Genomic DNA, 27,892 nt, shown 5'->3' with positions numbered 1-27,892 from the left:
TTTTCATTCATACCTATAATATTTTAACACATTATTACATTACATAGTTTAATACATTATGAATAATTTTAAATGAATAACTTTACTGTACAGTACATACCTTGGGTTGTTGTCTTTGAGGCATGTGTCAATAGGGCAAGAAGGAGACTAGTATATCTTTATATAGGAAGAGATGACTTGCCTTCTGAAATTTCACTGACAAGTAAAGGGGGCATTTTTAATTAGGATCAGTATGAGAGATGAAGGATGTTGCCGTAAGACAACAATACCAATTTCTGAAATGTCTTTCTTAAGAAAATAAGTGTCTAAACTAGTCTGAACAGGTTTTCTCTTTTTGCATCTTATTTAAGATGGGACACTATATAGTATCATGAACAGGTTTTCTTTTCTTTCATTGCAAGTAAGATGAAAGCAGTATATGATATCATGAACAACAGACATTACTTTAGTAAAGCCTTCAGAATTTGTGTCTTTTTTTTCAAAAAAGAGGAAAGTCTTTTTCGAACTTGTAAAAAGCTACTTCTATTAACTTTGTGTCAAACTTTTTAACTGGCTCCTCCTCTGTCTGTTCCTATATGAGATGTATCAGGTCTGTTGACTGTATCAACACTGAATTTTTGACTGATAACTATTGATTGCACCAAGCACTGCATCTTCAATGTGTTCAAATAAGGGATTTTTCTTAAGAATTGTTCTGATCACCAAACAATTCATACCATTTGAACATATAGCATTTATCATAATTGTATATGTGAAAGTTTGTAAAGTAAAAAGCAACTGTAAATATGTGTGTAGGGAAATCAAAGGGAAAAACAATGCTTTAAGAGCAGCTGCTACATGTCAAAATTAACAGAAATTTTAAATTAATTGGTGTTACTTTTGCCATTAGAAATTGATAAAAGTAAACATTTAATATGCTGTTAAATTTGTAGCATTATTACTTCAAACAAGAAAGTTCATTTTATTTTCTGTATAGGATATGTCAGAAATACTGATAACAATGCATGGTTTAGTCTTTTGTCTTTTGCGCTAGATCTGTATTATAACAGATGATATAAACTTTTAGATTATAGCTAATTAATATTGGTGAAAATTACTTGAAAAGAACTTAAATTTTTACATGGGCATTTTTTGGACCATCATTTGCAATATTGATGAGATTATTAAATATTGGTAAATTGATCCTGATTCAGACGGCAACAAATAAGCCATAGCTGTTTCTGTAGTTTTCTTCATGTATGGCATGAATATGAGTCAGTTTCCTTGTCTCTAAAAAGCATTCATTTTCTCATGCAGTTAGCTTTTGCATGCTTTACTGTAATTAATTGACTGCACAGAATGAAACACATAGTAGTCTTTCCTGAAAATATTAAATTAAAAACAGTTAGTATGTAACACACAATTAATTACTTTTATTTTTAAAAATAATAATTATGATAAAATAGCATTCTAACCAGTTAATAAAAGTGGAATTCTTTTACCAGGAAGTAATGAAAGGGAAAATTTAGTTTAAACTGCACAGCATGGAAGCTCGACTGATATTTTATTCTGAATATTTGCATAAAATAACAGAAAGAAAGAAATGTGCATAGAGTATTTGTATAAATCTGTATCAGTAAGCTCTATGATAAACTTTAGTTCTTTAGTGAATGCTTTCATAATACAGGTGTAAATTTGAAATTACTGTACTATGCAGTTGAGCATTCTTCTTTCAGATGGAAAAAGCAAAGGTTTTCTTTTTGTTTCCTTTATCATTCTCCTTTTATAATTGTTGTTTGATTTTAGAAGTAAGCTAAAATTGGAAGAATATCCATTGGTCTTTAAGAATACAGTTATGTAAAATATTTTTCATTTGAGTGAATTATACATAATTGAAAAAAAAAAAAAAAAAAAAAAAAAAAGAGTGTTTTTTTCCCCCCTTAACTCGAAAGAAGTCCTTTTTAAAAAATAAATGAAGCAATTCAAGTCAAGAAAAATTGTAGAGAAATTTTATTTGAGAAAGAAAAATTATTTTAAAAAAAGCTATCAACCTTTTTAGTCTTTTGTATAAAAATTAATAATTTTTTATGAGGGTCAGTATACTGAGAACAAATTTAGCTTTAAGTAATTGAATTAATTCATTAGATGCGAAATGGATTACAAGTTACATTTTTATTCTTTTACATACATTCAAATCATCAGATCTCAGAAAGAAAGATTTTAAATTCCAAACATGGACTCTTGATGCTTTTTCTGTCATTCGAATGTTTTGAATCCTAACCTTAGAAATCGTTCAGTATTTTAACCCAAAACTTTGGAATGATTAGTTAACTGATGCTCAGTATAGAAAAATTAACTAAAAATTAAACATGATTGCAATGGTATCTGAAACATCAGTGTGTTACTGCTGAGCTTGATGGCTCTGTGTGTTACATTATTTCAGTGTAGCATCCAGCGAAATCTCCCAGAATTTTTATGTAATCATTATACTTGTGCATAGTTGAAAATTCTGGAAGCTGTCTCAATAATTCTAAGCATAGATGACTTATTTGCTAATAAATCTAGTGGATCATGCCACAATATATAAATATTTTGTAGGCCATGTATTTAAGCTGTCTACTTACAAGATGCTGAATAACAAATAAAATATATTTCTTAACTGAGTTTGTTCATTGTGCAGAAAGAATCAAGTTTTTTAATTCATTCTAAGATATTACAGCATATTTTATCATGATATCGTGCAACATTATTGCAGTATTCTACTCTTTTATTTGTAATTCAAATATATGTTTTTAAATTGTAAATGTTTTTTTTAAATGGCATATTTAAGTACATTTTATTTTATAAATTATTATAAAACATTAAATTTCAGGGAGAATGGCACAAAAGTGAAGCTCAAGGGCGAGCTGATGTTCCTGTTGTAGATATTACAACACGACAAGATATTATGATGGTGTTACAAAACATTGAAGCATTTTATGTTCGAGCTAGTTATGATGATGAAATGATTCATTCCAGGTAATAAATAATTGACTACACTATAAATATGTACATATTAGATGTTAGAAGTATTTTTAGTTCTTTATTCCTACATTTTCCAAGACATAACATACATCATTCTTCTAAACCACGTGCCATTCATGTAGCTGCTAAAATGAAATTATGAATGAACATATATTGTGTTGATATAATTTAAAATACATTTAAGTTATAATATATACTTTTGATAATTTATGTATATTTGGAGGTAATTACTTGAAGACGTTTGTTATATCATATATTATATATCCTCTCTAGAAACATTTAATTTTTAACTGCTTTCTTGTAAATATTTTTGATATGAAATCTCTGAATGAAATCTCTTTGTGACACATCATAGGTTCTAGAGCACAAGAAGCATGATATCATAGTTTGTTTGAGAAACCAAGACAAATGAAAAGCAAGAAAAATTCACTCTTCTTGGAATATCTGGTTTTTGCGTATAAAAACTGATTTAGAATCAGTCAAGGTGGATCAATAAGTAGTAATTTTCTTCTTAACAGAAGAAGTATTGATTCTGTAAAGAATTGTTTTTAGATGTTAATTCCAGAAAGATGTTGGTAGTCAATATTCATTGCAGAAAGCAGAACGTGTATGGTGATAAATTTTTGCTGATGATAACAGTGGTTGAGTATCTGAAAGAAAGAAAAGAAAACACCTTCAGTGGCTGGACTAGGTACATGTTTTTTTGTAACAAGTGAAACATTTTTCAGAATTGATACTTGAGTAGAAAATGACCATCAGCAGAACTTACATTTGCTTGCTGAGGAATTTGTGTCATTTGGGATAGTTAAAATGGTTGTTATGAAGAAATCAAAGTATCAGAAGGTGCTGTCTACAAGGTGTATTATAGATACTGGCTGGCCATCATAAAAAAAAAAAAAAAATCTGATGTATACACCACATGTCTTCCTTGTATGGAATATTAAATTATACACAATTTTTCTTCATTTTATTTAAACACATTGAATTAACAGTTAATGAGTTTTGAATTGAGTCAACATATAGATCGCCATGGATAGTGCATAAGCCACAATAGAATAAATGTACTCTTTAAAGTTAGCTATATTTATTTACCATAGCGACACTTCGGCGCTAAGTTCACTTAACAGCATTACATCACATTCATTTTATAACTCAAGAGTGCACACATCTGAAGAATTACCACATTTTCTATTCAAACACTATACTAAATCTAAAACGATGTATAAAAAAATTAAACAATTAAAAAAGAAACTGTTTTTCATAGATGATTCAGAGCCACTTACCTAATGCGCATGCACTTCTAATTAATCCAGTTCTCACTTCGCGGCAAGGCAAAAATGCATAAAAATTCAAAATATTTTCATTAAAAATTGAAAGATATAGAAAAACATAAAACACCAAGTACAGTTACAATTAAAAAATTACAGTTTCTACGCAAAAACAAGTTAATAACTAAAATTTTAATTCCAGAATGAATTAAGCAAAATTTAATTTGCATTAAAATTAATTAGAAGAATACATTACTTTGCTGTTGCAAAAGAATACGTTACTTTGTAGTTTCTGTAGATTGGCAACAAATCCACTATCCTGCTAAGTTTCAATTGTAAACAAATATGGCTGCCATGCTAACAAAAATTAGGCTTAGCCGCCCTTCAAAAACTTTTAAATTTTTGATAATGCCACAGTTACTGCATGCAGGTTAACTAAAGGCATAAAAACCTTAACTGGAAGATAAGAACAACATAATTCAATAATTTTTAAAGCAAAAAATGCAAAATTTAAAACATATAAGGATAAAGAAACTGAGCCGAGTAACAGAGTGGATATACGTACATACACACATATATTTATATACTTTTGGTGTGGCTGATTGCTACCAAAATGGGAGGTGCACATCTACATGTTATAGCAGTCCTATATACAAAATTTCAATGTTCTGAGGTTACTCTTTTTTGAGTTATGTGAGGTACTTACGTACAGAGAGCACAAAAAGATCTCTTCAGAATTCATTTTAAATGTTTTAATATTTTTTTTTTGGAAAAAGAAGAGTCCTTTATTCTGCCCTTGCATACAGATGTCACACAAAAGCATCATTAAGTTGCATTCAATAGTGGTCAAAATGAATATTTTCGTTGAAATATGATACCCGAAATTTTTAACAATTACAATACTTCCTTTTTACTTCATACAAGGAAGTAAAGATAGACTGGAGTTTAAAAAACATGATGATCGTGGAAAAGCAGAGTATAATATATTTCTTTGCTCTCACTTTCAACTATTTAGTAAAATAATAAGCATAAAATGAAAACTTATGTGCTAACCTAACTCAAAAAAATTCAAGTTGCAGGCTGTTGTGAGTAATGTTATGTTGACTACTCTTTGGTGTCCAAGAACTTCTGTTGGAATACTTCAAAGAGCTTGATTTGAGCATCAATATTAGCAGTCACAAACGCAGCACTGATGAACTACATGAAACCCTAAGATAAATGATTGAGGAGGCTTTTATACAGTTTTTTGTCTTTTATGACATTACTTGTCCACATTTTGTGAACTTTGGGCATGATGTATGAACACAGAAATATTGCACCATTGAGTTTCTAACCTTGATGTTCTACTACATGACTTTCATTTGTTCAGTCTTTAAAAAAAAATGTTCTGAAAGACCAGTGATTCTATTTTAAATGCACAGGTCATGTCTCAGGGCTGTCGAGTAGGGAAAAATGACTGACTCTGACTCTGACTCATGGAATTTTAATGACTTCGACACCCTCATATATGTAATAATAAAATTCCATAGTCAAGAAAACACTTAAAATTCTAACTGTATGTTCTTTTCATTTTTAATGGCGTTGGTCTCTTATTTGAAAGTACATGGAATTAAATATACAGCCCCATAGTCAAGTTGTTTTTCCTGCTTTTTCTACACGTACAGTTATAGAATGTTCTGGAAGTATTTAAAGCGAACTGGAGTGGCTGACGAGGCTGACGTCATTTCTTGGAAGCTCCTCCTTTCCAGAGGCTGTAAAAGGACTCACAAAAGAATATCGGGGCTTTTCTTTAATGTACCAATGCAGTAAACTTCATACAAAAAGTTATTAGTAATTCTTTTTTATTTACTCTGAACATATGAATTTTGTAACTGCTATTTCTCCTGACTAATAATAAATGGATCCTGTTTTTTAAACTTATTGTCTGATAATTTAAGCTACGACTACATCTATGATTCTTCACCAAATCTATTTATTCCGGACAAGAGCTGTTACATTACATATATATATATAGAGAGAGAGAGAGAGGTATGTAAACATACACACATGGGTTACAGCTTATTTCTTTAATATAAAATAAGTAATAGTTGCTACAGATGGCATAGCAAATTATTTATATTAATTAGCCTTTACTATGAAATGGAAAAACTGGCATTAGTTATTTCTAAGAAACAGTATAGCTTCGGCAAGATCTTCTTTGTTGGAGGGCCATAGCTCAGATTTGATAAACTTCAGAGCTGAGAACTTTCCACACTAACTTGAGTAGGAGGAAGAGCTGTTACTGTTAGGGCTACTTCTTTTAACTTTTCAGGATAGATTTTTATAAGTTCTAAAAGAGGTGTCTTGCAAGCACAATCATATTTCTCTATTTCTTCAAAAGCCATATAGAAATCTTGTTTGTATTTTTTTCATTTTTATATCTAAAGGCTATTGTTTATTTTCATTCGCTTTGCCTTAGCCTTTTCAATATTATCCAAAAATATTTCTCAAAATCTAATTCATCAGTGGAAAAGGATGATAGAGACTCAATTGCAATGTCTGCAGTTTGACTGCCCTGCTTCGAATTCTGTAATTGTTCTGAGAATAATTTCATTTTTAATGAAAGTTCATAGTTGACTTTCTTTGCCCTTTTAATTTGTTCGTCATCCAAGAAAATTCGGTGTTTCATTCTCCATATATTGAACTCAACAAGATCTCATTGTCTAGCAGACAAGTTTCTCTTTTCTTCATTGAAGAAATTATTCCTTCTGCAATAAACCGTCCATTTCAGAAAGAACAAACATCCCATTTTCACCTCCTGTCAATTCTTCAGATTGCAGCTTTTTGTGGCTATATACGATATAAAAAGAAGAATTTGCAATTCTGCAAGATCATTTTACAGTCTTCCTGTTAGTGAAACATTAGAGTTATCTGCATCTCCTAAAAAAGTTCTTAATTCTAAAAACCTCTTTATCATCAAATATGTACTTCCTTATCGCATTGCTTGATCAATAATTGCTCCTCTTCCTGCTAGCTTCCTAAGAATGGCATCAATTTTAGAAATTCTTGCTGCTATTGCTGCTTACCTAAATTTGCCAGTGAGATTTGTAACTAAATGAAGTAACTAAATGAATCAATTTATTCACTAATGGCAAATATCATGTCCATCCTCCTCCCTTATATTTATTAATAGGCAAATAAAATAACTATTTATTAATGTATACAGTTCATAAATAAAAATAATAACTCAGCTTGTCATTAATTTTTTTCAATTCATTTTAATTTCATTTAAAATTCAAACTGTCCAATTAAAACTGGAGTCTGAGTCAACCTGTTTTTAGTGACTCCAGCTCCGACTTCTTTTACCGCAAAATCTGCTCGACTCCACTGCCCTGTCATGTCTGCCATTTTCTAGTTTGTGAGATGCTTGTTTAAAAGCATATGACGGCTTCTAATGATATCTGATGCATTCTCACTTCATTGTATACTGCTTTCCAAAGCTTTTGATGTACTGGTTCAGTTATCTTAAATGTTATAACATGTTTCATTTAATCATGCCTTAAACATGTAAAATATTAAGTAATATCAGTAAGATAATATTAATTTCTTTAAGTAAATGTTATTTCAACCATTCTTATAAATTCCCAGTTATTTTAGATTATTTCTTTAATGTTGTTATTTAACATTTAATAATATATGCTTTATATACTGGAAATATAGGAAAAAGAAACAATATTTTTTATAATTCAATCAGTTTAAATTTTTTATGGACTTCTTATCTTAATTTATTAAATTAGCATTATTTTTTTAACACTTTATTTGTCTAAACAAAATGCTATTGAAATTTTTGAAGTTATTTGGAAAAAAAAAAAAAAAAAGAGCTTGCATATGTAAAACACCTTTACATGTAAAAGCTGGAATGTTAAAGATGTTTTACGAGATTTTGAAAGATAATTGAATAGTTTAAATACCTTACCTTGAACTAAATATGTTTATACTAACTAAAATATAAATAATAACTTATCTTAATCTATTTTTGCAATTAGTTTCCCTATATGTTTATGTTTGTCAGAAGTAAAAGTTTTGCAGGAAGAAATGCCACCTAGGCCATTATGACAGTTTTCTCACTTTTGAAACTACTTTTCTTTTCAGTTCAGATATTTTAAAATATGAAAAAATTAACATTTAAAAAATTTGTTTTTGGTATTTATCTTCTATTATTTTTATTTGCTATTTAAGCTTGTTTCTTCTATGTCTTATAGCATTCTTAATTTCCATATGGATTCTGCATCATTAGCTGACCCTACAGCTCCTCAAGCTGTGTATGTTGAAAAATGTTCTTGCCCTCAAGGTTATACAGGAAATTCTTGTGAGGTATTTGTTTTTATTATAAAGTTCCGGTTTTATTGTATTTTTTTGAGTAACTGTTTTGTGGTTGCAGTGTGATCTTTTTTAAGAAGAGAAGGGGAAAAATATTACATTCACTTACATAAAATATTATATGAATAGTATGCATATCAACAATTAACATGTTTAAAATGTTATACGAGAGTTTATCAATAACATCCTGATGAATCCAACTTAAAATGAAAGAAGGATTTGCACTTGATTTATGGAATATAGCAACCTAGCCTGTTTTTAAGCATTCTCAGAAGACACACTACTTTGTAGCTGGACAAAGGCCATTTAATCTAAACTTACTTTATTATAAACTAGTTTAATAAAATATAAATAAATAAATAGATGTAATAAAGTTTTTAATACAGTCAAAAGTTGTTAATTCGGATACCCATAATCCGGAATGATCTATAATCCGGACCTCAAAGCTAAAAACTTTCTGCGCATGCGCTGCGTTGACGGATGCGCAAAGGCGTTTACGCATGCGCGTAAGACCTTTACGACTGCGCATATGCGTGTGGACAAGCGCAGAATACGTTTTCGCGTGCACGTTTAATGTATAATGGGCGGTATAAGCTAAAATTATCTAATTATCTATTTCAGTTAATGTTGATGATTGCGTTGTTCCTTAATCTTCGAATTGGATGCGCTTATTATTTTTTGCAGACTGTAAGAACAATTTTATAAAAGTAAACTTGAACTTTCGATTATGTCAAATAGAATTTCCGATGCTGGAGCTCCCAAATGATCTACAAAACGAAAGTATGTTTCGATGTCTGTTAAAACAAAAAGTGGAATTGCTGCAAAAAATGGATAAAGACATGAAGAAGGTGACGAGAGAGGTTAGTGAAAACGAAAAAATTTCAATTGACAAGTTAGTCGGTATTCTCGGCACAGCAATTACGGGACTTGAACAGCGGAACTTTGTAACTGAACAAGAAATTATGTCTGTTTATAGAATTAAAGAGAAAGTATTATCACATAAAACGAAGCAACTTAAACAACTTACATTGAAAGAAATATTTAATAAAGTAAACAAATAAATATTAAGTTTTTTTTTTTTGTAAATTTTGATACCCTTTAGATCATAATTGTTCTTTATTTCATAAACTATGGTTTCATATTTTTAATTTTAAAATTTCTGCATGCCATCTTACGAGATTTAAACTGATGATCTATAATTCGGAAAAATCAATAATCTGGTATCGCCGAAGTCCCGACGAATCCGGATTAACGACTTTTGACTGTATCTCATTTTAATTTATTGAACGTCAGAAAAAAATAATTTTAAGTGCTGATACTCCTCCTTAATGTATGCTGTTGAAAGTATGGTGCGCCTGAAGAATTTAGTCTTAAACGTAATTGGTGAGTGGTAGGAATGGTGCAGCAACAGTGATGAATTCTACTTTCTGGTGAGATTTATGAATAATTGATAGAAAGCAGTATACGTTCATGATACATAGCAGACTTATTTTTCTAAATTTGTTTTTCCCCTTCATTTTCATATTGTATTTCTGCATAGCAGGCTGAAATATCCTTTGTTTGACTGTCAGTGCTTTGCTTGTTTATGCAGTATTTGTTGTGCAGGTATGACAATTAAATAACGAGTAAGTATTTTTTTAATTAAAAAGTGAAAAATTGCAGAACTTTCATACATTACTTAAAACACCATCTTGCAGTTAGTCCCGTGGTCTTATCACATAATGAAATAAAAGGTTTATAGAAGTTGTTATGTATTGTATGCTACAAAATTAGATGCTACATTTCTTTGGAATTCTTCATTATTATAAGGAATAAAACTTTTCTTTCGGAAGAGAAATTAATCGCAGAGAAGGAATTTAGAGAACAGATGGATGGTTGAGTAAACATGTTTACAGGACAGAAATACTTTATTCACATTGACTGGTGCAGAGGCACAATTTCCTAATTTTGGAGCTGCCTTCTTAACTGAACAATGTAAAATATAACATTAAAAGCAAATTCCTAAGTTCTTGTCATAAAGAATTGTCTACACAGTCAGGTAATAAATTACTTTTCAAAATGCAATGATTAAACTTGTTAACTTTACATAACTTTTAAAAATACAATGAGTAAAAAATCACAAATATTCTCTATATATCTTCAAACCATTTTAAAACTATGTCATAGATCTTAGACAAACTATACATAATTTATTATTAATGCTATATTAATTAGCAATATAAAGCTTCAGGCTCAAGCTTGGTTTGTTTTTTGTTAAATTTGATAACTATTTTTAAAGATGATTATGTATATATTACTTTGAATTTAAAGAACATATCATAAAAATGGACAAATAAGTAATTATTTGAGAAAATAAAGTAGATTAGGTTTTTTCCTTATTTAAATTATTTAATTTCATTATTCTTTTCAAAAGAGTGTGGTATTGACTCTACAGCTGTTTGCACATATCTAAAACCTTTTCCATTATATGTATTAAAAAATTTAAAATTTTATTCCTAGGAAAGCTGACTTAAATATTATTTATAAAAAAAGCAATCTGTGTGTATCTGTTTCATTACTTCATGTAGTAATATTCAATAGGTTTTTTTTTTATTCATAAATGAAACTTAAATAATTTTATTCAATTCACTGAATATGCATAATATGTAGGAAGATTTTCTTGCTTTGAATTTTGTTATCTTTAAAAAGGAATTATCATAGAAATCTTGAATTTAATAATGTTCAAGGCTATTTCTTCATCTGTTATAGAATATAATCTATTATTTTAATTACAGCCACATTATTTCAATTACAGGTTGCTGGCATTATTCAAAATTCAAGTTCCTGCTTCTCCAGATCTATAATCATGTTAATGAGAGGCTATTTATGCTGCTGTTTTTTAAAAAAATATTTAAAAATAAGGTTGACTATATAATTATCAGGCACGAATGAAAAGTTCCCGTAAATGTCATTTTGAAGAATCCTCCAGTTGCATCTTTCTCTAAGTATTTTCCTTTGAGCTGCACACTTTTTTTTTTGTTATACCTATGCATTTAAATTGAGATATTTTGCTCTTATAGTAAAAGAGTATTGTATGCATTTTTTCCTAAATCACCAAGGTATTGTTGGGGATCTGAAAGCTTTTAATTATTTAGAGATCTAGTGAAAGATCTGAATTTCATAATAAGTCAAGGTGTGATTCAGGTTTTCAAAATAAATTATGCATCATCTTGCATGGCTGTATTGTTTCATTTTGTTCCAGTGCCGAATGGTGTAGAATTCATCAAGATGAAATCTAAGATATTTTCAGAGTCTTTCACAATCTTGTGAGCATAATGATATAATACTGGCAGTTTCCACATTAAGTTTATATGAATAACAGACTCTTGCACTTTACTGAGGAGTTTTAGAGGCATAAATAATTAGTGAATGGAATGAATTAGTGGATTTCATTAATAAATGGAATTCCATTAATAAATAATTAGTGGAAGGAATTAACAAACACCAGAAAGCAGATTTGCATTCTTCTCTGAAATGCTTATGTAATAGAGATTGACTGCAGAAGTTGTTAGATCCAAGTTCAAATCCAGGGCAGTATAGGGATATGGGTGATTGCAGTGCTTTTATGGCACTAAGCATCTATAAAGTTTAAAGCACTCTTAAGAAGGTGTAGGAAGAGAGAAGTATGAGATGTTTGGACTCCATTTTTGAAAATGGTGTAGCTTAGGAAGTTAGCTGTCACATACTTTGCTTAAATTAAATAATTATATTTAATCTGCATTTTTAAATTTCTCCATCTTTGTATCATTTGAAACTGGCAGAACTACGATGAGAGTCTCTTACATAAGCTTCATTAGCCTATTTAACAGTTGAAGCAGCATCATATCTATATTAATGTTTTAGAAATGTTAACATACATGTGCTCTGTCAATATTTCTGCTATTTTGAATGACCAGATCAAATCGCCTTCTTAGCATAATAACTCATTGCATTGAGCTTAAAATTCTTTCCTAGTAGTCAATCACAGCATTTTGTACTGCTATATATTTGTTATATAATCCATCAGGTCATGAATTTCCCAATTGAAAACTAAAAGTTTTCTAAACTTTGCATTCAGAATAATAAACTGGTAGAAATTCTGTTTCAGACTGCTACAAGTTTTTTCTTCTTTTCCCATTACATCAGTATAAGAATTTATTTAAATAATGTTATCTGTAGTTCTCACATAGACATCCAATTCCTGGCCCTTCAAGTATATTTCTTTGGGCAAAATTTTAAAATATCTATAGAAAAGAATTTTCATAACTGACATAGAAGAGAAGATGCATTAAACTATAATCACTCATAATTTTCTGACTTTTTGTATGTATATGTAGGTGTGTATATAGCTATTGTTGCACAAAATATATCAATATGTTTCTTCTATTATTTTTATAGGAGTGTTCAGAAGGCTACTCTAGAAGAACAACTGGCAGTGGTCTTGGAGACTGTGTGCCATCTAGAGTACCATGTAACTGCCATGGCCATTCCAGCTTGTGTGATCCATCTACTGGAGAATGTTTGGTAATAATAATAATTTTTAAAAAAATTGAGATTTTCCCTTACTTAAATTTTTTTTCCCTCTTTTCAGTGATAAAAAATTTATAAAGCCACCTCTAGAATTCAGAGGGAAATAAAATTCCAAATATGGTAGCTGCTCAGTTTTCTGATTGCTGTAATTTTTATTCCAAAGTATATACTTATGAATATATGCTGTAAAATCAATGCTTGGTAATAATGATATATATATATATATATAGTCTCAAATTACCACCAACAGGAGAAGAGGTAAAATATTTTGATTTTTCTAATTTCTTACTGAACACTTGAGCCAAAGGAGAAATTTAATTCCAAATTTATGCAGAAGCAGAATTTTAAGCAGGTTGGAAGGAAAATTAATTTCTGCTGCTTCTCCACCTCCAAATTTATGCTAAAGTGAAATCTTCAACAATATAAAGTATATAAGCATTACTGCATAAGTATTAAAAAACTTGACAAAATTTAATATTGTGATTGTGTGTTCTTTTTGTGCATTATTTGGTGTCGCTGATAAGCTTATATTTTTTAAATGTTTTTATTTACAGTAACACAACTCAACTGTACTTAACTATATTTTACATACATTGTTCACACATCTCTTATTAAGATTTTCTTTAAAAAAAGAACTAGTCAGTGTGTTCTGCTGTTTTTTTCTGCATCTCCCTGATGTCCTTGCTATCCATAAATGCCACTAGTGCCTCACGCTTCCCTGTTCAAATGGGTGCTCAACAGCCATGATTTAAAAAAAAAAAAACACTTTACCTAAAATCAACTATCGTAATTTCCGGAAGAAAGGCCGCATCAGCGTAAACGCCGCACTCGATAAAAATGACAGGAAAAAAATTTAAATTACACAGAAACGCCGCATCAACGTAAACGCTGCAATAGATTAAAATTGCGCATGACATCGTCGTGGGCCATATAGATGCAAAATCTCAACCTATGTCCTCATATATGACATATCAGTTAAAGAAAAATGCATGAAATTAAGCCATAATTCAAAAATAAATTAAAGGTAAGAAATGTTGAAAATATATTTACGTTCACGAATATACTTATATTTACCCACTAAAGAAGTCCATATTTGTAATACTCAAACTATATTATAAAAAATGGTGCAACAACAAAACATTAAATTTGGATTACAAAAGGAAATTTTAAATTTGGATTACAAAAGGAAATTTTAAATTTTACTTACAAAAGGAATTACAGCAAACTATACATCATATGAAGCCATCAAAATCTGATTCTTCACTTTCTGAATTAAAAAGATTTAATAAATCCTGATCTAAGTCCAAGTCTTCCAGATCGTCACATTCATCCTCTTGGTTTACAGTCTCTTTATCTAAAGATATAATTTCAGCTTCTTTGAATCCTGCTATTATTGGCAATGTTTTTACTGATTTCCATGCACTTCCTACCCACTTTGCAACTTCTTCATAAGATGCGCTACGAATTTTACCCCTTTTGTTATACGTATGCAATCCTTCACTCATCCGACACTCCCACCACTTTCGGACTTCAGCTTTGAAGGATTTATTACCTGACAAATCTAATGGTTGTAAGATTTTTGTCAATCACCAGGAATTATTGCTATGATCGTAGACAATTTTTGACATCTGGTTTTCACTGACTCAAGTAAATGAGCATGCATGGAATCCATTATCAATAACCCTTTTGGTTGGAAAAAAGATCCCTTATGACACGGCCAAACTTTTTGTAACCACTCATGCATGATTGTTTCGCACATCCAGCCGTTCTCGTTTGCACAAATAATTACATCATTAGGAAAATCTCCCTTCGGAATAGTTTTCCGTTTAAAAATGATCGTCGGCTTTAGCTTGTCACTGTTTGCGGCACAAGCTAACACACATGTAAATGACGTTCTTTCATGCCCCATCGTAAGCACAGATACAGTTTTTGCACCAGTTTCATCAACAGTTCTGTTTGCAGGAGAGTCGAAAGTTAACGGCGTTTCCTCCATATTTATTATTTGTGACCAAAGAAGTTTTCTTTTGTCAATAATATTTATCACATATTTTAGAAAAGATGCCTTTTTATCCTGCCAGTCCATTGGTAATTGTTGTCCGACTGTTGTTCTAGTACGCACAGAAATATTTTTTCTTTTCATAAATCTGCTACACCAGCAAGGCCCTCCTTTTAAATCATTTATGTTCATTTGCTTTGCTATAAATTTTGCTTGTAAGCAAATTTTTACAGTCGAAATTGCCATTGCTTTTTTTTTTTTCGTTGCTCCTTTATCCAGTTTGCAAGGTCGTCCTCTAGATTCGGCCACCTTACAGTACCACTTCTTTTGGCTCGTTTCTGTTGTGGCATATTTTTAAGTTCTTCTTTTTCAGTTCTCCAACGTCGAGTACATCTCTCGTCCACTTCAAACTCTTGAGCTGCTGCTCTATTTCCAATTTGTTCAGCACTTGGAATTACATTAAGCTTAAAACCAGCAGTATAGCTTCTGTGCCGTTTAGGTGCCATTTTCAAAAATTTTCCGCTCCCTTCTTACTTAAAAACTATTTAGCAAGTACTTGTACCCAAACTAATGGGATCTGTATCTGGCAGAATGCCAAGAAAAATTGATTCATGCTGAAGGGGAAATGCGTCAGAGTTTGTTATTGGGAGGCAGGTGGAGTCGTGTCTGCCTTCGAAAGAAAATTTCAGAAAAGGCAGGGGTGGGGAGAGGATGGGTCCTGGAAGATTCATCGAATGGAAGAGGAGAGAGACTATTTAAAATGATGAGAATGCTGATTTGAAAGGGGGAGAATGTTATTGTTCTGAGATCCTGTTTAGGGTGAATAAGGCATGTAGGTCCATTCAAGGGAAAGAATGTAAACAAAATAACGTTCGCAAAATGCAACTGAGTGGTCTTTTATGTGGGAACAACTGAGTGTGGTCTATGTACAATGACAAGGCCATCCAAACTATGTACAATGACAAAGTTATTCAAGCTATGTACAATGACAAAGTTATTCAAACTATGCACAATGACCATCAAAGGAAATATTTTATTTTTAGTGCACCTAAACGCCACAGCCGCTGAAAATTTAAGTTTTAAAAACGCAAACACCATGGCGTTTCTTCCGGAAATTACGGAAATTTTTTCAGAGTTAGTGTTGCTCTCTGCATGGACTCCAGATTCGTATATGTAAGTTCTTGCTCAGCAACTGATCGCTCAATTCTGTCTTCATCAGTTTGATCACAGACTCCAAAGGCTCACTTGGAAGCATTTATAAGATAGTAAAAGAGGTTGAAGATTTGGCGCAACACAATCAGGAGCTTCACTAATAGCTTTTCTTACTTTCTTCAAAATTTTGTTAAGTCTTTTCGGTCCACCTTGACTTTGCAAAGAGCTTTGCTTTTCATTAGGATATCCTATCAAAGGGTATTTCTGCAAATTTTGGGACATATGGTCAGTAATAGGGCAGGAAACCTAATAGATATCTTACATCTTTCTTTGTCTTGGGGGGTAGAATGTTTTTACTTCCAAGCACTTTTCAGGTTGAGGTAAATATTTGCCAGTTTTTGCCCAAACAAAACAGTATAGAAGAGGATCCTATCCTTTTCGTAAATTCTTTTGTAAAATTAAAAGTGAAATTTGTATCCTGATGTGTAAAAATTATTTTAGGTATGCCAGTTCTAAAAGTTTCACTTGAGACTCAGCAGAGCTGTATTTTTGAAGTTTAATGATAAAGTTTTGCTTAATCTAAGCTATTTAAAACACTGTACTTTAAAACGTAGTTGCAACATTCTTTAGACCAAACGGCATAACTCTGAAAGCATACTGGTCCCGATAAATTACAAAAGATGTTAAGTATTTCGATTAAAGATTCATTTTAATCTGCAAGTAACCTTTTAAGGACTCAAGCAAAGGTATAAACTTGAAGTTGCCTACTCAATCAATAAAATATGTGGTATTTTTGGAATTCAGATAATGGAAGTTTACACATAATCTTACTGTGCTGTCTTTCTTTGATGCACATACAACAAGACATCCATATTCACTTTTAAGTCTCTAGTCCACTAGTCTCAGTAAGCCTTAATGCTAACAAGTTTGTTTGTGTACTTCTTTTAAAATTTTAGGAATCTGCTAGGGGTTTTGCATCTTGGATTTTTGCATACTGGGTATCAATTTGATTTAATGTTCACCAATTTTTGCAATTTAGGGAGATGAATGGTAGTTTTCTGATAAGTAAGGCACAAATTGCTTGTTTTTGTCCAGCATGCATTTTAGAACAGCTCAAATATCCATTAAGATAGTTTTCATCTGTTAACCCTTTAACTGTGAAATTATTTTGAAGATTTAGGTACAGAAATTGTCAATTTTTTTCATTGCAAAAATCAAATGTTTGCCACACAATCAAAAAATATAAAAAATGCTGTGCACTTTGAACATAAACCTCTATCCTTTGAAACCTTCAGTAAAGTGCTGCAGGGTTGCCACGCTACCTGGAAAACCGGGAGAACCGGGAAAAGTCAGGGAATTCGAAAATTGACCAAAATATTCAGGGAAAAGTCAGGGAATTTAAGTATTTTTGTCAAAATCTGGAAAAGTCAGGGAAGTTCATACAACGATCCCGCCAAAAAAAGTGATTTTTGCGCCGACGTCGGAAGAGGTAACTTTTTTGGAGAATTATGTATCACGTGAGTGTCATTCGCGTAGCTGGCATAGAGCCAATTTTCGCAGTTCCAATATTGTCTTTTAGAAAGGCAAAGCAACTTTCCCGCAACTTTTGGTTTCCAATATTTTCGAGAATCGCATGTGCAGTGCATGAACTAAAGAAAGTACCTGTTCTCGTATAAAACAAAATGGGTTTAATCCTAGTATACGGTACCATGGAGGTTAGAATCAAAGAGTATGTATTGTAAAGAAGGAAAACCTCTCTGCAACAGACGTGGCTGTGGCTCCGTTCCATCATAGAGGGAAAACAGCTGTGCATGTCTGATATATCTGTCGCCAAAGCTCGAAACCGGTGTCGAAGTTCGAAGGCCACGTTATCAAGAGTTCATAAAATGAATATCGTTTAAAATTTCTTTAACCACTTGCGCTAAAAAGACGTGCCACGCACGTCAAGATGCTTTTGTCTCAAACCGCGAGCGACGTGAACACCACGTCGATAAGCATTTATCGCAAAAATGAAAATAACGAGGTGCACACGTAGCCTAACAACGAGATTGTTTATTTCTCGAGTTACAGCTCTGGATTGCACTTGCAGATGCGGAGCGGCGTAAATGAGACACTTTACGGCTTGTTATATTGTAGCGCACGGCACCGCAACTGTGAAGTTTAGTCTTAGCGCAAGTGGTTAAACTCTAAAGGAAAAGAAAATATTTTTTCGCACAAGTAAATTAATTCATGGATTAGTTATTTTCAAGGGAAAAAAAAAAAAAAAAAAAACTACGAAAATCCGTTTTAAAATTATTGCGAAAAATCCAAGAAGAAACGTAATTTGATAAAACGTTTCTTCTTGGATTTTTCGCAATAATTTAAAAACGGATTTTCGTAGTTTTCTTTTTGTCAAAGAGCGTTTCTTCTTAACACGTGCTTCTCAATTTCCTGTACACATCGCGGAGAGGGAAATTCTGGCCGCCAGGTTCCGTCGCCAAATCCCTTGGCAAATTTTCCCTCCGCATTCTAGCGGCGTAGTAGCATTTTACTTGTATGGAACCTTTTCTTCTTTACATAGACGTTCTTTGGTTAGAATAATAATGGGATTTGGCGACATCTTGATGCGCAGTAAACGGGTCATTTTGGTCTTGGCGACAATTTTCAAAATCGTGCCAAAGCCTTACCGTGTACTAGAATTTTACCACAAAATCTTTTTAAACCTTTTTTTTTTTTCTTTTTAATAAATACCTTGCCATTTTGCAGTAAAATAAAAAAATAGTATCAGTCATCTAGGCTAGCCATGTAATATAACTATATTCGCTAAAATATCGTTGATTATTCTAATTCAATTTTTAAGTAATTATTTTTATGTTATTCATATAATTTAATGTTGCTTCTTCCCTCTAAATTTATTTATTATTAGTAAATAATATTTCCAAATTTCAGGAAATTTTCTCTGGCATAATCCTGAAATTAATTATAGCAGTATGATGACATACCATCACGAAATTTAATGCACATATTTTTTCCTTATGTATGCTGCAAAATAAATATAAAATAGCTCAATTTATTAAAATAGATTTCTTTCTTTCGTTTAGCTGCAGAATGTCTGCAAAAAAAGCCTTATTTTATTCCAGATTGGGAAGATTCTAATCTCAATCTTCAGTGGAGAAAACAACAACTATTATAATTATATTTGTGTTTTCAAGTGTTAAGGTGCCTTTTAAGAACATACCTCAAGCAAATTAAATTTACCTAAAATCTAACCTAACTATTTAGCATTGCGTTGTGATTTATAAGGGCCGGATTAGCCTCGTGTTGAACTGGTGATGATCATGAGTAATAATTAAATAAAACATACATTTGTTATCCAATATATATATCTTAAATTTTATTAAGTTTCTTAAGTGGAAAACTAAACAAAATTATCAAACAAAGTATACCAAGAATAATTAAGAATAAATATCCTCTGGGAGTTATTGAATAATTAAATGAATTTGCTACACAATACAAGTTAATACCATAATTAATTTACATCTTAGCACAGCCAACGTACATTACGCGGATAGACTGGAATTTTCTTGAAACACACCTGGAAAACCTGGAAAAGTCAGGGAATTTCATTCTCCTGTTTGAGCGGCAACCCTGGTGCTGTCATCTATTGAATTGTCATCTATTGAAAATAAACCTTTCACTATGTATATTCGGGCACTCCCCCCCACAAAAAAAACTGAAAGGTTCCATATTTTAAATTACATCCAAGTGGGTGTTTTTTTAACGTTTTGTGTGTTACGTTTATTTATTAAATATCATGTTCTTTGCACTTAAACCATAAAATTGAGTTCAATAGCAATGTCGCAAGATAATTTTAAAATGAGCATATCTTTAGAATTTCCAATACACAGTTCCGCGCGCTGGAGATACAGAGGTTTTTTCCCTCCATAGAGTGTTGCCATTGCTCACTTTGAAATCCTTGAGTTTGTTAATCAAAAGTTCGGTAAAGTTTTACAAAATATGAAGTCGATAATAAAACAAATTGCAAATTTAAAATTTTGGCTTCCATATGCCCATATTCGCAGTAGGATTACGTTATTCAAAATTCGATGGCTCTATGTACCGTTGTTTTATCACAATGCGAGAAATATACATACATTTATGCAGATTTTTCATTATTTAATTTCTTCAAATATAATGCAGGACTCTAACATTTGTTGGCAATAGTTTGAAAAGTGAAACGGACATTTATAGTGATTCAATGCAAAATCTCAAAAAGAAAACAATAGTCCTTCAAGGACAAAGCCCCTAAATCAGGTCTGGAGTGAAACTTGGGCCTGACATTTTGGAACACCAGTGCTGTGCCCAAAATTATTTCGGGCATGACAGTTAAAAGATTACAATGGTATTTTTAATTTCACCAAAATTAACATCAGTTTCTTAAATAAACACCAGCATTGGTTGTTTGTATGTTAAACATTTTAATCTCATTAATATGGATATGTTTTATGCTATTATGTGGCATTTGCACTAAATAACTATGCTTGTTTTGTTTCTTCATGATGGTTCAAGGAGCTGTGCATCTTGCATCCATTTTATGACTATTATCAGGTGCAAAAAGAACAGCTTTATTTCAATCTTTGGTGCTTTTTCACTTCAGGCATGAAAATTTCGTCGTACTACTCAGTAAACAATGCTGCAGTCATCCAAGCTTTGGGTTGGTTTTTATAAAATAGGAGAAGCTTTTTAACATTTTAAAATGCTCTTGCACTTTGTATCAACAGAAGGAGCATTTCATGGTTTCCCATAGAGTTCACATAGATAAGTACCATAACATGATCTTTACTATATGTACTGGACACTATGCTAAAGTGGTTTTAAGCAGAGCTTTCCAAACAAGACTGGCTTCATTGTTGTATAAAAACTCAGGATCGTAAGAGTCTGCTGCAATTTTAAAATTTTCAATAAAATATTCTGCAGATTTGGAGTCTGCTGATAACTTCTCACCACTTAAATCTAATTCATAGATATCATGCCTGCACTTAAAATTTCTTAGCAGCCATTTGTTGCTTGCTTTAAAGGATGGACAACCAAGCTTCTGAGCTAAGGTCTTAACTTTTCAAAAAGAATCGGACCCAAACTTAGGCATCCCATTGAACATTGCTGCAAAAACCACTTGAAAACAATATCTTTTAAATTTTTGTTGTTGCTGAATTCATTGATTTTCTTGTAGAACTTCCATCTTTGTTTCCAAGAAGTGACATGAAGTTTAAAAGTGTAGATTTGCTCCTTTTAATGTCTGAAATTGTTGATTGTCCAACACCGTACATCTTAGCCAACTGTTTACCTGTAACTTCTTTATCTGATTGCTCTATAACTTTTAGTTATCTGCTAATGATAACAGAACACATTTTCTTTTAAAAGCCACAGTGAAGACAAAATGCACTCGCAAACAAAATAACACACCAACGTGAAAGGAGTACCATCACAGTACTTAGTAGGTCAATGACAAACTGACCGACTAGTAATCAAAACGAATAGTAACAGGTGAGCCAGGCCAACCACCTGGCAATGGATGACAATACTGTAGCCAGTAATAGAACTGTACTATTAGACAGTGACTCATCATTCAAATAATGTTTGCGATGCGCCTACACTAGCTTCGCAGAGGGCAGAATACATAGACACATCATGCACATAGACAGAATCATTATTTTGTGAATCGTGTTACTTTTCCATCTTAATTTTTTTTTTCTTAAATACTGAAAGTGATTTAGATAGTTGGAATTCAGATGATTTTAATTATACTCTATATAAATATTTCTTTGAAAATGTTAATTAATTAATGAAAAAATTAAAGTCTAAAAAACTTGTTTCATTAAAAATGTTTTGATTAAATTTAATATTTGTAGAAGGGTGATGTTTTGTTTGCATGGTTTAACTTGTTTATAATGATAATTTTAAAATAAATAATTACTTCTTTATTATGTGTATTAAATGCTGTGGAAGTTTCTTTTTTTAGTACATGTGTATTATCATTTTGCTGAACATATGCAAATATCAGTGCAAAGTTTCCTTTGTATTGATATTTGCATTTATGTAACCATTTTGTTAAATGTTCAGGTATTCATGTTAATACATACTATATATAGAGAGAGGGAGAGCTCTGAAGATTTCTTTTTAATAATTTAAAATTATTAAGAAGATAATTTTAAGTAGAAAGTTTTAAGAATTTAAGAAATTTCTAAAGATTTTAATGCACTACTGTTAATTTTTTCTGTATAAGTGCACTAATCTTTATTTTTAAACAATGCATCAGTGTTTGTCTTTTTATGTATAAATGCTAATATTTTCTATATACAGCAAAGGTTATTTTCCTTATATTGTACACTGCATTCTTTTCTTGTAGATCAGAATGTTTATCTTTTCTGTGTGCTGTAAATGTTAATCTTTTCTACACACTTCTATTATATATAAAACTTCTATCATATATGGAAAAATCCGAGTACATTCTCTTCAAAAGCCCATTAATACTTGTCTTTTTATGCCATGCACTAATATTTATCTTTTCTGTAGAACTGCCGTCATAACTCAGAAGGAAGGCAGTGTGAACGATGCAAAAGAGGTTATTATGGCAATGCTAGGCAAGGAACTCCTGGTGACTGTCAACCATGTCCTTGTCCTCTTATAACCACACCTAATCAGTATGTATATTTCATACAGGAAATTTAAACTCCCGTCTTTTAAACATGTCGGTCTTAGAAGAAATGTTTTATAATCTGAGTTGTATTTAAACATAAGTATCTTATATAAATAATTATTTATTATGTCTTGCACTAAAATGGTTAAATTACAAAAAATGACAAATAGGTTTTTCTAAACTAAATCCTGACAGTTTGGCCTTTTTTTTGTCGGGGGGTGGGGTATAGGAAATTTCATTTGGCTTATATATATATTGATGCTACGTAAAAATAGCATGCAAATTTTTTAAATCTTCCCCAAAAAATTATTATTTTAGACAGTTACAAGTGGAAGTATCTTTACATTTGAAATGAAGTATTTTCAATTTCTGCATTTTAATTGCTAAAAGGTATAAAATTGAAAATACTTTCAGTTCCTTTAGTCCAAGATAAATTTATATACCTTAGAATGAATACATTAAACCAAGTGACATTTTATCATTTAGTGTCTATAAAGTTGAACAATTAATATTTTGACATTGTTTGATTCCTATAGGTTTTCAAAATAACATTATTTTTTTCAAAGAATGGAATTATGGTAAAAATTCAACTATCCAGAAAGCTCAGGAAATGATGAATACGAGACATGTGAAAATTCTGGATAGCTGAGTGCATAAAAATTGCAATTCAAAGCAAAATGAATAGGAAGAATAAATTTTGGATGATTATAAAAACAGTCACTTTACTTGTTATCAGAAGTCTAAATTTTAAATTATATAACATTTTGGGGAAAAATTGCATTTCAGAAATAAAAGCTGATGTATTTTCATAGGCTTTAAAATATATAAAGCATCTTAACCAATTATAAAATCCCATCAACCATGACAGTTGACAGAGATTCCACCAAACTTCTACCATCTCTAGATAGGTGAAGAAACAGACTTTTCTTTATAAAATTAGGTAATCAGTGATGTGATGCAAGTTATGCATATAGTATTAATATTAATCATGTTTTACTCACTACCATGTGATTGTTCATTCATTTTCAAATAAAGTTGCTTATTGTACCCGTTAACAATTCTTTTCCATGTCATAATCCTGTAATTTTGAAAATACTCCTGCATGCTGTTCCATATAATGCAGGTCTCAATTTTTTATAATTTTTTTCAAATGTGAGAGAAAGATAGATAAATAGTAGGTAACTTTTTTACAAAAACTTAAATGAGTGAATTTATATAAAAGTATAGAGAAGATCTTGTGATTGTCATGTCACATTTAGCCATTATTGGCAGTAGAGCACATTATTTGATATCAGTTCTTGTTTGCCCGAAGTAGTTCGGTGTATAGGATACATATGAGGAGCATCCTGCTCCAAGGATAATTTTTTGGAATAATTCAGTGGCTACAATAATGGGATGGGGAACCACATCTTCGGAAAGAGAGTCAGTCAGTTATTTTTGCATTTTAATTTTTTATAAGCAGGTTTGCTAGTACTAGTCCTATACATGTTTTATAATGCTTTAATCAGTCTCGCATTTGTTTAAGTTTTGTTGAAAAGTTTTTTAAATATTCTGATTAGTTTATTGCTGGATGGTCAGACTTTTGCTTAATTATTTTTGGCCTGAAATGCCTAAATATATTTGTGAGAATTTTGTGTAGAGATGACTTAAGGATTCATATTACTGTGTAGATACTGATGATGAGAAAACTGAAAACTTCTTTTGGTCATGACCACTGATTTGGGGGCATAATTTTGATTTTTTAATAAAGCAAGATGCTCCCACAGTTTTGTACAGCTTACATTTTCAGAACAATCGAAAATAATTAGCAGAAACTAAGTGACACACTGCCAGCAAGAAAGTGAAGTAGCAAAAAAGGGGCTGCATAATTATAATAGTTGTTTTTACAAACTCAGTTCTTTTGTTCAGATTTTGAGATCTGCAACTGGATGAGAGCCATCTCTGAAGGTTAAAATGGCATAATGCGGAATTAGTTTTCAGATATTATACAGTTTACATTCCAGGGAAAAGGGATGTAACCAAATTAAAATGAGTAATTAAAAGGTTGATTTTTTTTTTTTAAATCTTACATATCCCCCCTCCTATACACATACTTCAGAGAGAAAAAGGCTTAGCAATAGAAAAACCTTTTTAGAAGAAATCATTAGAACATTAGCAAAACAAGGGAGATACGGTTTTTTGGGGAAAGTAAATCATAAAATTTTTCTTTCAATTTGAAATAAAACATTTTTGACTGATGAATGCAAATTTTAGATTATACTGAAGTTTTCAATCCAAATTTGAAAGTTCACCAAAAATTATTAGAAATGCTCACAGTTTTTGAAAAATCTTTACTTAAATATCGTGATATAATTTTAAATCCTTGTCTTCAAAGTCTTTTTGTAGGAACTATTATTTTCAATATAAAAACAAAAATTTTCCTTTACACATCCATGAAATTCTTTTAAAATGAAATATTTACCCATTTTAATAATCCTTATTTTCTTATTGTAAAGCAATATAAAGTGTAGAAATTAATAACATAAAAAACTAACATAATGCAATACAATAATAGAACATTTGATTAAAATTGTCAGGTCCTCACAAAGCAAATCAACATAACTACTAGCTGATTGTTGAGGGATGCTTAAATTAATCTTGATTATCCTATCTAAGGAGAAGGTGTAGTGAATAACTTAATGTTATGAAAATAAGTAAGTCTTTTGTATGTTAATCTCTAACAAGTTAATATCTTAAAATTAAATGAGATCTTAAAAACTAAAATTAAAATTAACAAAAACCATAAAAGCAGCAGTAAAAAATGAACACAAAGTTTTCTAGGAAGAAATTTGATGAAATACGAAAAACAAAATATTAGTCTCCCTTGTTTACTGCTTCAAACAGAACTTGTCAAGAGGTAAGTGCTTGAAACACTAAACTCAGTCGATTAATGAGTTCTGAATAGATGTTTGTGATCCTCTGGACAATTTGAGACTTAACACAGTCTTAAACAATTTTCCAATTTTGATAAATAAGATCAACAGAGAGTCTCAAATTAGTTCAAAACTACTCCTACGTGCATTCATTCTCTCAGAAACAAACACATGAAAAGTAATAAAAATAATAAAGATCAGATACCTAAGCACTGAACATACTAAAACATTAAGCAAAATGCACAAATTAAATAAACTAAAAAAGTAAAAGTAGAAAGGCAAAGAATACTTACTAAAACTTATCTAAATAAGTGATTGAGTATCATATGAAAAGTTTATGAGAAATAATAATTATATTTTATAAGAATAATTTTAAGAACTAATAACAGGGAAATAGTTATTATTTCTATTGTTATTTTTATAATAATAGAAATAATAATTATTATTTCATATTTCTATGATAAGAAATAATAATTTATTTCTTATAAAAGAAGAGTTTATTTGTAAGAAATAATAATAGGGCTGTCTTAGTAGCATAAAGCTTCAACTCTCTATTCTTTAAAATTTTATACATATATTTTTAAGTAATTATTAACATAAAGTGATGTAATGATTTGTACATATGCACACTCATATTTAAGTGCCAGTTTTTGATGTTAAAAACGTTTGGGGTCTAATATTTCCATTTGCCTCTTATTACTTTTACAATATTACCACCTTTCTCCACATCACAAGTTAACTACTTGCAAATTCTGAAAGCTTTTGTTAGTTTTACTGGATTAGATCCTAAATTTATCTTTTAAAATTTAAGCATAAATTATATGTAATTATAAGAGATAAATGAGAGATGTGAAAACATTATATATATTGCTTGTGAAATGTTATTTTATTTGATGGCAATATATTTATTTAATATAATTTATAATGCAGCTACTAAATGTAATTTACACTATACCTTGTTAAAGATTTTTATAAGAATCTATACAACTGAGCAGTGAAAGATGTTTATAAAGCCATAGCTTCTAAATTTGGTTACTCAAAATTAATCAGCTGCTTAACAAGTATATAAGCTAAGTGCTAAGTGTAATAAGTGCTAAGTGAATATAAGCTAAGTGTAATTTAATAACAAGATTTATATTAAAAATATTTTATAATAAATACATTAAATTTTAAAAGCCATTACATAATACAGTTCTTTCATAAAAATTCAATTTCTTGTATGTACAGACTTAAAGCTATGATTATATTTCAGAATTTTTTTAACTTAATTTTTTATTTACATATAGAGCAAGTGTTAGGCTTTTTGGTGCTTAGTGTCTCCAAAATTTTGTCACCTTGTACAGTTGCACGAACTGTGGTGCCAGCCTGGAATATTGATATGCTTTAAGTCAGTTATTTCAAAAAAGAATGTAATTTTACTAATGGGATATAGGACAGTTATTTCAGGAAAAAAAATGGAATTTAATGATTAATTTTACTATAAAATTTTTTGTTAAATACAAGATGACCAGTTTCCGTATTTTTTTTTAAACAGCAGTATTTTATTAATACCATGTAATTGAATAAAATAAAAATGTTATGTTCTTCTCTGCATTGTCTCAGTCTGTTGGACACCAGAAGTCATTCCTTGCTATCTGAATGGTAACATTGATGTGCAAATAAGTGTTTTCTGCATGATATAATGTGTTTAGCATGTTTTTGATTCATTATCTTTAAGACTCTATAATTAAATGATGTAATGCTTGTGTTGTGATTAATGTATGTCACACATTGTGAAATAGTGTTTTTTCTTTATCATGGTATTGTGTCATATATTTACTAAAGCATTAAAAAATGAGAGGGAAGTTATTTGCAAGAGTGGATTTTGATATATTTTCTGTTTTATTATATTTTATTATGCATGGTATTCTGGTGCATCACATAATTAATGTATGACTTTTTCTTGTTAAAAATTCTTATCTTCATGAGGCAGAGTGCA

The 27,892-nt window shown here is 30.6% G+C and overlaps 1 protein-coding gene across 27 annotated transcripts in view; it reads left to right on the top strand.

Moving 5' to 3' along the window:
• The window catches only part of trol (terribly reduced optic lobes), a 743,500-nt gene that overhangs the window by 516,018 nt on the left and 199,590 nt on the right, over positions 1–27,892 (top strand). For all 27 annotated transcript variants that reach the window (XM_085823935.1, XM_085823887.1, XM_085823928.1 and 24 more), the window contains 4 exons: positions 2,852–2,997; positions 8,513–8,624; positions 13,047–13,172; positions 22,879–23,006. In XM_085823935.1, the coding sequence (XP_085680061.1) occupies positions 2,852–2,997; positions 8,513–8,624; positions 13,047–13,172; positions 22,879–23,006 (512 nt within the window). The remainder of the gene's footprint in view (positions 1–2,851; positions 2,998–8,512; positions 8,625–13,046; positions 13,173–22,878; positions 23,007–27,892) is intronic.

Source organism: Stegodyphus dumicola, chromosome 1, assembly GCF_044657685.1.
Source record: "Stegodyphus dumicola isolate Sdum_Otavi_A_Nest chromosome 1, ASM4465768v1".
Lineage (NCBI taxonomy): Eukaryota > Metazoa > Arthropoda > Arachnida > Araneae > Eresidae > Stegodyphus > Stegodyphus dumicola.
Note: the sequence above shows the minus strand (reverse complement) of the source record. Positions and strands in the feature narration are given on the sequence as shown.